At 33.9% G+C, this 16703-nt stretch overlaps 3 protein-coding genes and 1 non-coding gene across 5 annotated transcripts; 1 reads left to right on the top strand and 3 right to left on the bottom strand.

Annotated features, from left to right (window-relative positions):
* Positions 1-145: 145 nt before the first annotated feature.
* On the bottom strand, positions 146-3400 carry LOC128679665 (uncharacterized). Its single transcript, XM_053762051.2, has 4 exons — positions 3095-3400; positions 1619-1750; positions 1262-1337; positions 146-429 (listed from the first exon to the last, which is right to left on the bottom strand). Exons 1-4 carry the CDS (start codon positions 3358-3360, stop codon positions 217-219), a joined length of 687 nt encoding a protein of 228 aa, XP_053618026.1. The 5' UTR covers positions 3361-3400; the 3' UTR covers positions 146-216.
* Positions 2105-2193, bottom strand: TRNAY-GUA (transfer RNA tyrosine (anticodon GUA)). The gene is given in 2 exon segments: positions 2105-2140; positions 2157-2193. It is a non-coding gene; the product is annotated as a tRNA-Tyr (tRNA).
* Positions 3401-5182: 1782 nt separating the features above from the next.
* Dpm1 (Dolichyl-phosphate mannosyltransferase subunit 1) lies at positions 5183-8927 on the bottom strand. The gene is made up of 5 exons (XM_053762050.2): positions 8711-8927; positions 8408-8618; positions 7114-7304; positions 6125-6208; positions 5183-5430 (listed from the first exon to the last, which is right to left on the bottom strand). Exons 1-5 carry the CDS (start codon positions 8836-8838, stop codon positions 5295-5297), a joined length of 750 nt encoding a protein of 249 aa, XP_053618025.1. The 5' UTR covers positions 8839-8927; the 3' UTR covers positions 5183-5294.
* A 320-nt stretch (positions 8928-9247) lies between these two features.
* On the top strand, positions 9248-12471 carry kappaB-Ras. 2 transcript variants are annotated; one of them, XM_053762053.2, is made up of 4 exons: positions 9342-9691; positions 10113-10282; positions 10863-11125; positions 11229-11361. In XM_053762053.2, exons 1-3 carry the CDS (start codon positions 9481-9483, stop codon positions 11121-11123), a joined length of 642 nt encoding a protein of 213 aa, XP_053618028.1. In that variant the 5' UTR covers positions 9342-9480; the 3' UTR covers positions 11124-11125; positions 11229-11361. The 2 variants fall into 2 exon arrangements, with proteins under 2 accessions (XP_064292751.1, XP_053618028.1); XM_064436681.1 differs by having other exon boundaries at positions 9248-9691; positions 10863-12471.
* The last annotated feature ends 4232 nt before the right edge of the window (positions 12472-16703 follow it).

Below are 16703 nucleotides of genomic sequence, written 5' to 3'. Positions count from 1 at the left end.
GTTAAAAATTGTGTTGAATATGGCTAACTGGCAAATAACTTCGGGAAAATTTATCTTGCAGTTAAAACTGACGGCTAGATAAATTTTCTGTCAAATTAATTTTTTTTTTCTTTATTTGAGTAAAAACAAAGTTTCACACTAAAGGTAAATGAAAAAAGTAAATTAAGCTATATTGTGTATCAAAATGTGGTAAAACAAGCCTTGAAAAGTAAAATTTTAGATAGGAAATGCCAAAAATATTCGCAACAAATGCAGCATCTTGACGAACAATTGGTCTCTGACGTCATCGGGTATGTTGACAGCGCCATCTAGCGGTTCCCTCTGGAAGTACAGCCACGCGGGGAGCGGAGACGGGGGGGGGATGAAAAAGTGCCACTCTTTGCGGTCGCTGCTTACTAAGAGCGATGTGTAGGGGCCTTTTATGAATAGCTGGAATAGAGAAGCTTTTCAAAATCTGAGTGTTTTCACGGTTGTTACTTCAGCCGTTAAATGTCCGAGCCCAGGATTTGCGTTATTGTGCCAACTCCACAATGTCATTAAGAGTTAGTATAGAACATTGCGTAGATAATATGAGTGCTTTTATTTTCCGCACACGCCATCACGAAAATCACATTATCGAAAACGCCAAAGTTTGGCAAACTGTTCGACGACAGTGTGGAGCCGGCACTAGAATATTGGCATGGCCGACTCCATTAGGAAATCTTTCATCGAGCACTATTGCTAACACTTGTACTGTACAATATTTAAATGTAAGGTCGGCTGGAAAACACCATAAATAAAAAAGTATGTATGGTCTTGCAGTCGACCTTACACTCTTGTCAAGAATGAGAAGGAAAACTGATTTTAACGAGCTAGCACATTTTTTTAAGATTGATTGATAAACACCCAGTGTTGCCATCAAACAGGAGACAGTGCCATCTTTATTTTTTTGACAGACTGTACACAATGCACCTATCTATACTATTATTATAAAGAGGTAAGCGTTTGTGAGTTTGTATTTTTGAGGCAGGCAATCTCCGACTCTACCGAACCGATTTCATAAATTCTTTTACCATTAGAAAGATAGGTTATCCAAGATTGCTATAGGCTATATTTTATCTAAAAACTCCCCGGGAGCGAAGCCCTGGGCAACGTCTAGTGTAATAATAAATGTGTTTTTGCGAAGGCTGAATTAAACTGGCAAGCAGTCACGTACACACGAAACTATATAGCCAGATTTTGTAATAATAGGCAAAGCTAGCATTCTACATCTATGACTTACAATAAGAGATGGGCCAGTATCTTCTATAGATGCAGAATCTACTAGGAACACATCAGGATCTGTAGAGATTGACATCCTGTAACATAGTTGAAGTTATTCATTATGAAAGGAGACACTAGGGAAAATGATGTATTATAATATGGATTGTTATACATGTCACACATGCTTTTAACTTAATCCATACTACTAATATTATAAAAACAAAATGTTTGTATGTTTGTTTTTTATTTGTAATGAAAAGTCAAAAATTACTGGGCTAATTTTGATAACATTTCTCACAGAGTTAGACGAAACCTTCAGGAGTGACATAGGTACATAATTATTATTTGCGATAAAGCGATGAATTCATATTCTTACGCGAATTTGTTGATGAGCCTCATAATTTCTTGTTTTATCTTCTTGTTTCTCCTATCCTTGACTTCTCTACTCTCTTGTTCCGCCTCCATAGTTTCCACAGGCTTCGAGAGGCGAGCTGGTCGGTATTTGTAGCTAAAAAGTTTATAAATGAAATATTAAAAAAAAAAATACATTTTTTTAAATAGGTGTACGCTCGTATTTAAGGATAAAAAGTACCCTAAGGATCTATTTCAGATAGTCTAGTAAAATTTGTGGCTGAGTAATAAACGTACTAACACACATTCAAACTTTTTCATTTCTATACTCGTATTCTGAATAACTAGTAAAATTTATTTTATTCAAATAAATTCGTAAGTATTACTTCCGTCTTTCGTTCCATCTACTATATCCCACAGTGTGTCCAATCCCGCTTCACAAACGAATCCATGTACCAATTAAAATAAAGATAAATGTCAACATCCGATTTGTCAGAATTTTAAAAAAGAATCCTTCGAGCCGGATTTGAACCAGCGACCTATGGATTTCAATTCTATGCCAACTACAGTCCACCGCTCTACCAACTGAGCTATCGAAGGTATGCAGATAGCGCTAAAGTAGTTAAATACAATGTTAATGATACTAATCTAAAGTGAAAGGAGATTCTCTAAGCTGTAGGTCATTGAATCAAATGTATACTAATGTTAAAATATACAATTTTGTTCCTTATCACATTGAGATAAGAACTATTTCATTACCTTTAAATATGTATATTATTTAAGATTAGAAGACGCAGCGGGGGGAAAATAACATATTACTCGTATATGTATAATAAATAATCTTTCCTTCTTGTTACTACCACCTGCTTAAGGTGATTGCATCGAGTTTCCATACATTTTTTTTCCGAGCTTTGATCAAATTATTTACTTACTCGTCTTAGTTGTCGTAGCTAACGTTTCTCACGATGTTTCAGACGCCGTGCCTACTTCCTAATGTATTAAAAATATATAAAATTTTGCTAAAAGGTAGTTACATCTAACTTGCACCCAACTTATTTAAATATATCCATAAGAAAAAACTCTGAATGAATGATGTACAGCTCCGGTAGCTTGGACCACGCGTGCGAAATAATAATACTAATCTCTAAAAAAAGTGAAGAAACTGATTTTTAACGAACTACCTTTTTTGCCATTCCAAATAGCCAGATAGAATGGTCAAGATTGGTTGATAAACACCCAGTGTTGCCAGCAAACAGGAAACTTATTTGTTTCTTCACTTTCATGACATACTCTGTTTGAGGATATTATAATTATACTCATAACTAGCTTTTGACCGCGGCTTCGCCCGGGTTAATTTTCCGGGATTAAAGATACCTACCCTATTTCCTTTTCCATGCTTCAAACTACATGTACCTATGCAAAATTTCAAGAGTATTGGTTGAGGATGAAGAGACAACAAATTTACTTTCGCATTTATAATATTAGTTAGTATTATACTCACGCCTCAATCATAGGTCCAACCACCCGATCAAAAACCACCCCTTCCTTTTCATTGGCAGTCCTCAAAGTCTTCAGATCCAATCCTTCATCATTCAACTCCAACACCAATATATGGTTCCCATTACTTTCTACATTTTTTATTTCATTCTTGGCGGATTGCTCAATGTTATTCTCATCTGAATACGAGAGGTCTGTTAAATTAAATATGGCTCCGGTAACAAAACTAAAAATGTAAATTATTAGGGCTAATTTCAACATGTTTTCCATCGCAGTGGCTGTGTATAAATGGCTTGAATTCTGAGTGTGTACAACTGAATCAATATTGGTTTTTGGTATAAGAATAACATTGTTTTATATTGAAATTGTACTAGTTTTTCATTTGGTTTTTAATGAATACGTTTTTAAATTTGATTAATTTTTTGAATAATAATAATTTTTTGCAGCTGATGCGTCTATATCAATTTACTATGTGAAGTTACGTGACTGATATTAATTGATAGCTTTATTTAAATTTTAGTTTTTTTTTTACATTGACAGATTGTTCACTTCTAACTGTCATCTATTATTAAAACAACTTAATTTAGTATGTAAATCATGGAATAATTCCAAGGTATAAATATAATAGCAGAGGTTTAGTTTTTGTAGCCAAGGTTAGCGTGACGTTGCAGTCGCTATGGTCTTTGTCAAACGTCCACAACCACTAGTTTGACACTGCACTAGTTTGGTTGTGACCACCATGACTGAAATGTCACTTTAAACGTTAGCTACAGTCGCTGAAACTTGAAACGTTAACTACAAAAACATTATTTAGAATACCTAGATATTTTTTTAAAGTAAAATAAAATATAATAAAGTAAATTAAAGTAAAATTAAAAAGAGATAGGAGCATTATTCTTTTGTTACTAAATTTATGCAAATATATGCATCATATTTATCAATTTATCTTAGTACCACCTGCGCAAATATAATGTACTGCGTTTTATTATTTACGTGTTTCGTGTACATATGAAACAGGATTACCTCTGGCAGGAAAAGCTGACATGATAACAATAACGTTTGTTCTAAGAGTTTTAACATAAAGCAATAGAAATTTTTAACAGACTTCAAAAATGGTGGTTCTCAAATTGTCGTGATTTATTTTTTCATTCAGGACGGGACTTTTATATGTCTGTGTCTACTTTATTTTGTAATTGAGTGCACCGAGCGCACACTTGCGCTACTAATATCATATTTTTATCAATTTCTTTTCAATAAAAGCAAATTTTTAAAATCTAGCGTGGACAAATTATGCTGCACTATATGAAGGACTTAATAAGTAGTTTCTATAAATAAATATATTAGTACAAATCACACAGGTTGAGCTAGCCCCAAAGTTCATGATTTATGTGTTATGGGATACTAACTCAACAATACTATATTGTATAACAAATACATATATAGATAAACATCTAAGACCCAGGCCAATCAGAAAAAGATCATTTTCCATCATGACCCGACCGGGGATCGAACCCGGGACCTTTGGGTTCAGTGGCAAGAACTTTACCACTGCGCCACCGAGGTCGTCGGAGGTTCCTATTGTACAATTTATTGTCACAATTCACTAAACCGACTTTAGTGACCACCGTTTTCCGTTTAATAGATTGTGGCAAATGTGTCCAATATAAAACTACAATACTTTTTAATGCAGTCCTTTGTCAAGGGAAGCATAATCTCCGAGCCAGATGTTTAAATTCTGCTTATATTTAAATGAAATTGATAAAAATAATACGGTAGCGCTAGTGCGCGCTCGGGATTAACAAAATCTGTATAGGTATGTAATTTTACATTTATAACATTTGAATTTAATTTGTATTTTCTATCGATCGTTGGTTATCACTAGCTGAAAGTCCACGCTGTGGCTTTCAGTCACGGCACAAAGCTGAGCTGGGATGCTTGGTACATGTATAACAAATGTAAAATTGTAACTATGTTTTTTTTTTGCCGAATAAAGCATTTTCTTTCTTTCACTAGTCATTTTAGTCATTTTCCCTGATTCGTCATTTTCGTTAATTCGTCAGTTTCGATTCAATTTTTTTTAAAAAAAACTTCATTTTCTTAATTATATTTTATTTTATTTTATTTATGTATTGGATTGTATAAAATTTATTAAAAATTTAGGAATGTACTTATATGTATTAACAACACTAAGATGTTTTAAAGCTTCATGTAGTCGCAAACAGGTAGAGGAGGGCTTTTGCAAACTGTACGATCTCGGAGCCTCCCAACTTGGACTCCCCGTAGACTCGGTCCACAAATGTTATTGGCACTTCTCCAATGGTGTACTCTAGTTGCCGGGCCCTGAAATAATACATCCGCCATTACAGCCGCCGCTTGTCTAAGGTCAACCCTCCTTGAGAATGCTTTTGACTAGGCTGTGAGTCGCTTCGTACATTATCCACGGATATGGAGTGGTTATATAGTACGGCATATTATTTTCACCATACAATTAACTTTTGTCTTAGATCATTTGTTTCATCAAGTGTTCCTAGTTTCATTTTAAGTACGCGTAAAAAATAAACCTTTAAATGTTGGTTGTATGACTGGCCGCCTAACGTAAACACCCTTTGGGAATGCTCTTGTTGCCTATCAGCTATCAAGGCATTATATGTGTAACTATAATGCTCCGTTCATTAGATTGAGGTGGAAATGAATACATTTTGCTAATAACTAGGAGTCTCTCACGTCCGAGCGTTTTCCACGTTTCTTCCTTAGCGGTTATTTTTCCTACGTTTTCGTCTAATTCACACAGTCGTCGGCATCCCTAGTTGTCAGAACATTGACAATTCATCACCATCAACAGCAATTCAAACGTGCCCCCACTGCTGGGGTTGAACCCCTTGGCGTGAACTAGTCGAGTAATATTTATTTATTTATTTATTATCATACATATTACATTACAGGTACCTAATATGTTAAAATGAATTTAGCACAATCTGAAGCAAAGTACCAACAGTGCATAACCCTCAATACATTGGAATAACTGCTAATTCACCTAATAATCATTTCCATTTGAAACACGTAGCCTTTGGACACACAGCTATCGATCAATTTCTGAAGTACATCCTTTTTGTACAACCTGAAAATGAGAATAATATCAATAATATGGGACTTAAATAGCAAGAAAAATATAAAGAGTGTATGTGTATATGTACTACTAGCAGCCCGTCCCGGTTTCGCTTGGATAAAACCAATATCTATACTATTATTATGTTTGAGGCGGGTAATCTCTGAAACTACCAAACCAATTTCTAAAATTCTTTCACCATTAGATAGGTACATTATCCAAGATTGCTATATGCTATATTTTATCTCAAAATTCCCACGGGAGCGAAGCCATGGGCAACATCTAGTAAATTATACAAGTAAACCTTCGTTTTGAATCAATCTATGTATAAAAAAACCCTCATCAAAATCTGTTGTGTAGTTTTAAAGATTAAGCATACATAAGGACAGACAGCGGGGAGCGACTTTGTTTTATACTATGTAATGATAATTATGCTGTAACTGACTGAGGCAAATAAGGACTATTTAATATTACATAGTCACATAATTGACAGGTTGGCGGTCCTGAGGCTTGCATAGAGACATGTGTCCAACATGTAGAGGCTTTGCCAATATTGTGCTATTAATCCTAATATTATAAATCACTAGATGTTGCCTAGAGCTTCTCGCCCGTGGGAATTTTAGGGATAAAATATAGCCTATAACAATTTTGGATGATGTACCTTTCTAATGGTGAAAGAATTTTTAAAGTTGGTTTGGTAGTTTCGGAGATTACCCGCCTCAAACATACAAACTCACAAACACTTACCTCTTTATAATAATAATATTTATGTATGTTTGTTAGTCTTTCACACTAAATCTACTAGATATATTGTTATGAAATTTGATACACAGGTAGAATATAAACTGTAATGACAGATAATAACGAAATTCCCACGGAGGCGAAGCCCTGGAGCACAATTAGTATTACATATTTACCTAAAAGAGCCAGTGAGATCCGATACCCCTGGCCTCAAAAGCATTTGTGTGACGAAGTTGGCACCACGGGATATCAGCTTCCTCTTGAAGTCCCAGCCGTGAACACCGCCTCCGTCTTGGTACCGGGTCCCCGACACCAAGTCATAGTCATGTTTCCTTTGCAGTTCTATGAATTTGGGAATGAATTTTGGCTGAAACATTGATAATCTGGCTGAAATTATAAATTCATAAGTACTAATATTATAAAGAGAAAGGATTTGTATTTTTGTAATGAATAAACTCAAAAATTACCTGGCCCGATTTTGATAAAATTTGGCTTAGATAAATGTTCGTGTTATGGTTTGATTTTGCATGTTTTTTTATTTCTTGATTTATGTTACAATATTTTTATATGTAAAATACAAGCACTACAAAAATACACCAACAAAACCTATATAGGTTTATACATGGTAAGGCGAGTCACTACTCGTTACATATTTACTCAGTTAATATATAGTTCTTAAGCATTCATTTACATTTGGTTGTACTGGTTTCTAAATTAATTATTTCCTCACAAATATTGTTAGGGTATTCATTCAACATAGATGGCAGAAAATACTCCCACATTCTTTTACCATGGACATTGTTAACTGAAGGTAGGGTATATCTAGGTAGGTATGTTAAGTTGCGCAAGCCGAGCTTCTAGTTTTAACTTTATCATATACATATAACTTTACAATGCCTAGACAATGTTTGGACAGGATGTTAGTCAGGAGGAGTAATAAAATAAAAATATAGGTATCTAGAATCTACTTCACCTTTTTCTCACTCATGCAGCGGGGCATAGTATGTTAACTGTTTCCATTTAGCAAAAAAATATACAGACTACTACCTATTAAATAAGAATATTTTGACTGAAAATGTCCTAAGCAAAAGATGATAAGCTTGCTTGCTTTGATGCTTCCGTGACTAGATAATATAAAAATTTCGCGAAATGAGACTACAGCTACAATTTCAGGATGGTTGGTCCCTTTAAATACTGAGTTCTTCATATTTTATATTACCTACTTTATTATGGTTTTCTGTCAAAATCAAAATCAAAATCAAATCATTTATTCAGAAATTAGGCCTTCACAGGCACTTTTTCACGTCATAATCTAAATTAAATGATACTAAGCTACAAACTACTAGCATTTCGGAACGACCACTGCTGAGAAGAAATGCCGAAAGAAACTCATTCAAACAGAGTTGGTCCCTGTAACTGTAATCAACTAAGAAGTGCTAAGAAAAAAATTGCTAAAACAAATGTACTTACGTGGTGACTTAAATCGGCGTCCATTATGATAATAAAGTTGCCGGTTGCATGCTTTATGCCGTGAATGTATGCGGTCCCTAAACCAAGTTTTTTTTCTCTCGGCCGTAGCACAATTTTAGAAGACCCGTACAGCTTTTGCAGCTGCTTTGCAACATCCAGGGTTCCATCTGGACTCCCATCGTCGATTATAATAATTTCGTAATCATAAACACTAGAATCAAGTAGAAAAACGTAGATATAGTAGGCCACAAGCAAATTTATTGCCTGACACTTTTCTGAAAATTTTTGCTGGTACAGACTTACCAATTGTCCAAGTATTTAACGATAAGCCATATAATGATCGGTAAGTTCTCCTTCTCATTGTAAGTGGGCAAAAGTATTGAATATTTATCACTTTTGGTTATTTCGGAGTCTGAAATTGTGGTAGCCATGGTGTCAGTCGCCAAATGTTATTATATCAAGTATTAAGCTGTCAAAGTCAAAAAACAGGCGCTAGCTGCATGCAAGTGCTGCAACTGCAATATACAAGCAAAGAATGTAATAAAAAAAATAAATATTATGTCTCTTTCTATTCTATTTTATAATCTGCAACCTTGAGACCCTTGCTATCGCATCGATTTATTGCGCCGCGTAGATAGATGTATAGATAACCGAAGAAGAAAAAATGTCTACATCGTGTACATGTACACTATGTGACATTTTCCCTTCCTCGGTTTCTGAACGTAATGTTGCGTTTAGTTTAGTTTTTCAAAAGGTATGAAAAAGGAATTAGACAATTTCGACATCAATGTCAACGTCAAAATTTTGTCAACTTAAGAAATTAAATATTAAAAAAAGGTCAACAAAACGGGAAAGAGAGGTTCTGTTTTGGATCTCTTGAAAGTTTTCTTTTATTATAATGTTATAAATATATTGTTTTCTGGTAATAATTTGAGCCACAAAATGTAACAAAAAATGATCATATTACTTCAAAGCACGAAGAGACAAAAATATTTTAAATAACGCAGGACTCTTATGAAATTTCCAAGTGATATTTTAATCATTACCTACATTGTCTTAATTTTGTATAAATCATGGGCAAAACGAGTAAAGTTGTGATATGCGGTATGAAGGGAGTTGGAAAAACAGCTATCCTGGAGCAGCTAATATATGGAAACGTAAATGGAAAATCTTCCTTTTATCCTACCATAGAAGACATTTATGTTGCTAATATCGAAACTGATCGAGGGAGTAAGGAGAGGGTCTGCTTTTACGATACAGCGGGGCTCGAACCACCAATTACAGGTAAGGCCCATTGTTATTGTATGAAGAAAATGTAAGTTCTAAATATGTCTACTATCCGAAAACTTTTTTGTAACACTAATGATCATAAATATTACAAGTTGATGAGACTTTATCGTCGACTTTGCGCAGAAATATGTCAAACATTTGTCTTTTCCGAAGATACAATTAAAACAATCACATACTTGCCTTTTGTCTCTTTAAAAAACAATGTACTACAAAATTTTTGAGTTAATAAATTTTAGATGTATGAATTTGAGGCAAAATTGTTCTTTAAAATAATTTTTTTTTCTACAAAAACATTATTAGGAATTTGATACTGATATAAGGATAACTCTATAAAATTAGCTATAATTCTGAAAACCCAGCACAATCACCAACGGCCCTCTTGAAATCAAGCAAGCCATCTTGTTTTTAATTTCAGGCCCTCCTCAATCTCCAACACTGCAACTGACCGCTAACCAAGTGCTCCAGAAGCACTACATAGGCTTTGCAGAGGGATTTGTCATGGTGTACGACACTAATAAGCCAGAATCATTGGATGTGCTCATGTACTTGAAGAAAGATATTGATAGGAATAAGGATAAGAAAGAGGTAATTTTATTTTTATATAATTTATTATGTTAGAGATAGAGAAAGAAAATACCAAAATAATTGCCGGATCTGTATGTCACAACCAGTATTATTATGTCCCACCATGATGACAAATTAACCACAACTTATCCTAAACAACTGTCTCATCATATAGCCATAATTACAGAAGAACATAAAAAATTAACTTACTGACCACATAGCCATTTCAAGAACGAAGTAGCACCACAGTATTTTCTTACCGGCCACATAACATCACTTGTAATCACAGAGAAATGAATGTACATTGATAGTCACCTATAATCACAAAGGAACAAGACCACACAGCACAGTGCCAGAGTTAAAGCTGAGTTATTGTAGGTGTTTTACTGACTGTACATAAACTAAGAAGAATTTACGTCATTTTGCATTTATGTCAAACTTTGTCGTGAAATCAATGCATGCTTAGTAAATCATAATGTTTATACATGAAATTTTTGACAAACAAAACTATTTTGATGACTGAAGACTTCATTCGTTTTTTAAGTACAGAATCAAATTTAGAGTTCATTAAATTACTTGTTTCAACTTGTTGCACTTTCAGGTGGTAATGTTAGTAATTGGCAATAGAACAGGGCCAGACGACCCGAACAGCCTTGAGAATACCTGCTCCAAAGCCGCGAACTGGTGCGCCCGCGAGAAAATCCGCCATTTTGAAGTCACCTCTATGGACCGGCCGTCTCTATACGAACCCTTCATCTACATGACGTCGCGACTCAATCCGATACAGAACAAGACATCTTTCCCTCAATTGAGCACACTGAGCAAACTCACGCAGAAGAATAACAGAAGTGATGCTATGTAACGGTGCGTTTTTAATCTATGCCCTTTTTGCTATCAAACATAAATCTCTATCGAGCAATAAGAGTCAAAAATTGTGTCTCCATGGTTTTTCAATCATCATTTTCAGCCTAAATCAACCCACTGCTGGGCTTCCATTTTCCCGCCACTTTCTCCGTGTTTTTTTTTGCGTTTAGACCAGAATGTAAGTATTAAAGGTATATATTTTTTATATAACACTTTTCAAAATGTGAACCGATTTCAAAAAGCTGTTGTCAACCATTTTTAGGGTTCCTTACCCAAAAGGTAAATCGGGACCCTATTACTAAGATTACGCTGTTTGTCCGCCTGTCACCAGGCTGATCTCATGAACCGAATTAATTGAAATATTCACAGATATATTTCTGTAGCACACCACAGAAAAAAAATAAAAACAATCCTCGGGATCGGCTTTGTTTCTTTTCTATTTAAACCTTTGTGCCAATTTTTGCGGAGGAAAGGGTTACAGCTTTGGCGTATATACATTAAAATCATACCTGTAATTACTGTACCACATATATGTAAAAAGTTTGAACTGCCTCATAATGAGGATATGTCAAACAATGACAGACTTATTAACCTGCTTTTTGGAATCGGTACACATTTTGAAAAGTGCAAAATTTACGAAACGGACATTCCGTGTCCGACCCATTGCCTCGTGTCTTTTAAATTCTCCATTGAAATGTTTTTTTTTCTTCTCATAACACAATAGTTTTTTCTTCTATTTAATGTTTCCACTAAGGGCAGATGATCTCAATCAACTATACTACTATTTGGGGGTCAGATAAATCTGCCCCCGGATGTACGACACTGTTTTAGATCTTTCCATGATTTTAACATATATTTCTGGTTTTTAAAAATTCAATAAATTAGGTTAATTGGTTGGTATTTTCTTTCTGTATATGTTTGTGATTAAATTAAATAGTGAAAATTTATTTAATGATAATATATGACAGTATTTAATTATGTAAGTGTTTATGACAAAGAGAATCTCAGTAAATATCTAAAATAATTGTGTATTAAATTATAGCTAAATGTTAGACAGTCCATATGTATTTATTTAAAAATGTCATTGTTAGTTTTTAAGTATTTTAAAATAGAAAAATTATCTCTTATTTTTATGGTATCTATATATTCATTGCTAAAACTTCAGCATGCGAGTATTTATGATATAGGCCTTATTTATGCATATTTGAGTTGTATTACTATTATACCAGTATTTTTCTAACATAATTTTATCAGCCCCACTTGTTTAAATTATTTGCTCATCATCGAATATAAGGGGCATAGATTAAGATGTATAATAAATAATAATGTATTTTAAAAGTAAAAAATGTACTTAATTATTCGATTTTAGTGCTGTGCTTGGAATTAGTACTTAATTAGTGCAATATTAATTTATTTATAATTGTTTTAGGGCCTGTTACATCGCTTACTGATAAACTTAACATCAGACTGCATTAAAACTCGTGTTTCAAAAGAGCTGACTGCCTAATAACTTCACGCAGTATGTAGCAGTTAGTGTATCTGTCAGATTACAATATGATATTTTATCAGAAAGTGGTGAAACAGACCCTTAGCATGTCAAGTATAGTTTGGAGTCCTCCGCTAGTGATCATGTGTACAATCAACAGCACATCAAGTTACCATAAACCACTATGGCGCGGTAATAGCGGCGAGGTGGTAATGTATTTGCGTATGTTGATGTGTTGTTGACTGTACATGAATGGACAGTCCCTTTATAGAGCACGCGGCTTTTAGCGCTCATACTATTTTGTAAACACTATCGCCGAACTCTGGCAGATACAGAATGAACATTGCGTAGTTAGTTTGACAGCTTTTACTTGAAGCTAGGACATACCAGCTATGTACGTCGAAACCTTTTTTGGATAGTGTTTAGTCGGCATAATGTAAGACCCGGAGAGCGAAGGTAACAATAAATTGTAATGAAAATAAACTTCCATTATTTCTCTTATATATTTAAAATGTGTGATGTTGCAGCTTTTATATACAAAATCAATAAGGTCGGGTGGGGCAAGAGGGTCGGGGGAAAGGGTACCAAGTGTTATCACTTGAACCACTCTACGGCTTGTGCTTTTTGCATAATATTTATGAAATATGATTGGTATGACTTTTGTCTCTTCAAATTGTGTAAATGTAATTTATTCAGAATGTTTTAGGAATAAAATATATTTTAATGTTATTATTTTTTGTTTTACATTTAGTTCATTTCTGCCTGGGTTTACAAGTAAACAAACATACAGGGGCAAAGAACACAGATTGAGTTAGCTCCAAAGTAAGTTCGAAACTAGTGTTATGGGATACTAACTCAACGACATTTTAGTCTACAAAGAAAACAAGGAAAGATATACCTATATCATAATAACATTACTGACTCTGTTGCCCATACGTCAAAGGTAAAGGAATTCAACCTTACCTATCCACGGCTACTTATGTTCTGTGCTCCGCCCCGCACGGAACTGTATGTCACAACCAGTTACATCTACTAGTCAACGTCCCACCGTGCTAAGTTTCTTGTGTACATAAATTGATAAATTGACCTAAATGTTTTTTAAGTTAAAACTTTTTTGCGGCGTTGTGCACTTTTTGGTAAAAAATGTTTAACTCGCGTCAGGGATCAAAAGTTCGTAAGACGTCAAAAATGCACAACATTCAAGTTTTCACTTCTGCCGGCGCTCAGCATCATTCAGCTTTCGCTAAGGAATTGAAGAATAAAAGTTAAGATGAGTAGCAAGATTTTATTTGCATTTCAAAATGTAATTAAGTTCGCCTTACGTGTCGATCCGTTTGTCTACAACTAGTAGGATGTTATCCCGAAGCTAACTAACATTAACAATACAATTTAGCTCTTACTTGAGCGTTTTTATTATAATCTAATCGTTCATATACGCCATTACACTTTGGAATTCTTACATACGGACATTAAAGTCTTGACGTTTATAAACGTAAACATTGAAGAAAAAATTGACATGTTTTCTAGAATTATAAAAATTCAAAAGAAAACGTGTCACACAGCGGACTTGTTGTCTGTTGTGTTTTTTTTTTCTTTATCTAGTTTGCTTGACGCGAGCGTATTGAGGTATGGGTACATGCGGTTCTCGAAATTTTCAAGAATGAGAAATTTTCTTCAGATCGTTTTCCATGAGAATTTCGTTTGAAAATCTGCGAGAATTCTCTAGGGAGGAAATTTAGAAGAATAGTAAATTTCAGTCAGAACACCGTGCATAATAGTAAAATAGAACAAAATTTATTAACTAATTTAGGTACATATTTTCATAAAGTAAATATTAGATAATATTCTTTGTCTCGAATCTTCATTTCTAATCTACAGTCTTGTATGTAAAAATTCCCTGGTTGGGTACCCACTGCTGAAATGTAACTTTGTAAGCTCTCAATTGTTGAAACACATTTAAATAACCAGATATATATTGTTTTACTGACGATTCCCTGGACATAAAATTTTAAAATTTTATCATTTCTAAAATATACTTTGTTTTTTGTAATATTCTAATCCCATTTAAGCAGTATATACCCAGTTACATTTGAAAATTTAATGAAAAATATCTCCAAGTTAAAAGTACTTAATAGTAATTTTAAAGTGCAGTAACTATTAAAAATTGTTGGAATTAAAGAAAATATAATTAAAAAATAGCGTAACGCTGCCTAAATTAAATTGATAAATATTTCGAGAAGAATGTTACACATCAACAAGTGGTTCAAAAATTTATTGAACCAATTCAAAGAAGCAACCGACTCTCTTTGAGAAAATATAATTTATTAATATAATTTATACCTAGTTTTTACACCGTTCCTATAACGCGATTAAAGATGTCTACGACTGTATAAATGGCACGCACTCAATGACTAGTATTCATTTTTTGTTGACATTAATTATATTAGAATCGAAAAAAATATTGTTAGTACCTAAATTGTGTTGACTTTAAAACACCAGAAACCTCGAAAGACAACAGTGATTTGATGATCCAAGAGATTTTAGGGCGCTGTCTCCTGTTGGCTGGCAACACTGGGTGTTTATCAACCAATCTTGATCATTTATTACGTATTGCAATGGCAACAAATATAGTTCGTTTAAAATCAGTTTAAACTCTCAAACTCTCTCTCAAACTTTACTCTCATGAAAAAATATATTTTCCGTTTCAATGTTTCAACCACGACGTGCATTGCATACAATTGTCGGGTTTGAAGGGGCGGTCAGTACGTGGGCGTCGCCAGCCTAGCAAGTATTAGATCGAATTCTGAACAGGAAAATGCTGCAAAACCATTTTTTTACATTGATTTATTAATTTTTTTTTTAAATAACGTGATGAAAAAATCTCCAAGAGAGTTCGATTCACTCTCGATTGTTTTTATCTCATTATTTTCGAAATCACATTAAATTATATTAAAATGCAATGATGTGCTTTCTAGCACCGAGGTTTCTGGTGTCTCACAAGTATTTTTTTACCATAATTTCGACCCGTGACAATTCAGTTCTATGCAAAACAGTAAATAAGTACTTAGATAATTTATTTTAGAGTCACAGAACGCCTATAAGCAAATATGTGCGTTCTACGCGTGTGTTTATCACAAAACTATACTATTTAGCATCGATGCGATCCTTATGAATACCATACTACCATTCATACCAACATTCCATACCCTACTGAACACGAAACCATCAGCATATTTAAGTACATATATATATTATATACTGGTAGAATGTTAACGAAGATAAAACTATAAACAAAAGGTGAGCGAAGTCACATGAGATAGAACTACCTAGTTATTATATTTTTAGACTACACATTTGTATGAGCGAAATGGAAAATATTATGATGTCACACTTTTCTCTGTCAACGATCGTTTAAATGCCACGAGATGGCGTAAAATTATAGCAAATGCCTATAGGCGATTTGGACAACAATATGTGTTGAAGAGCTACACACTTCGTAAAGTAATGCCCATGCAATCTATATAATTAAAAAGTGACAATCATCGACTTACATTCCAGTCTGATCCAGAATTCTAATTTTAAATATTCTATAATTCAGGTATGTACGACACAGCTCACTAAAATTATATAAATTGTAATAAATAGGCGACGTATAATGAAACAAGTTTTTGAGATAAGCAATAATAAGCATGCCTGTTTGTCTGCTCAGTAGTACCTACATATATAAAAAAGATATTATTTATATATGTACAATATACAGTATAGCTCCGCCCACAGCAAAATGTATCGGGTGCTTTTGTCATACCAACTTCGACATTTCTGATCTCTGGACTTAGAAATTTTAGAATGTTTAAATCCGGGGCTTAAGCTATACCAAATTTTTTAAAGTATAAGTCTGTCAAGAACTACATTTTTCGCCTTTGCAATACCAAATAGTCAAATCGGTTACAACCAGTGTTGCCTGCCAACAGGAGACTATGCCCTCATTTAATCTCAACACTTTCTTGACAGACTTTATGTTACGCATACACGTACCAAATACTAATAATAAAATAAATAATTACCGGTATTATATATTACCAATAATGGAAA

The sequence above is a fragment of the Plodia interpunctella genome, chromosome 22, assembly GCF_027563975.2.
Source record: "Plodia interpunctella isolate USDA-ARS_2022_Savannah chromosome 22, ilPloInte3.2, whole genome shotgun sequence".
Taxonomy (NCBI): Eukaryota; Metazoa; Arthropoda; class Insecta; order Lepidoptera; family Pyralidae; genus Plodia; species Plodia interpunctella.
This window is presented reverse-complemented; position numbering and strand designations above follow the sequence as displayed.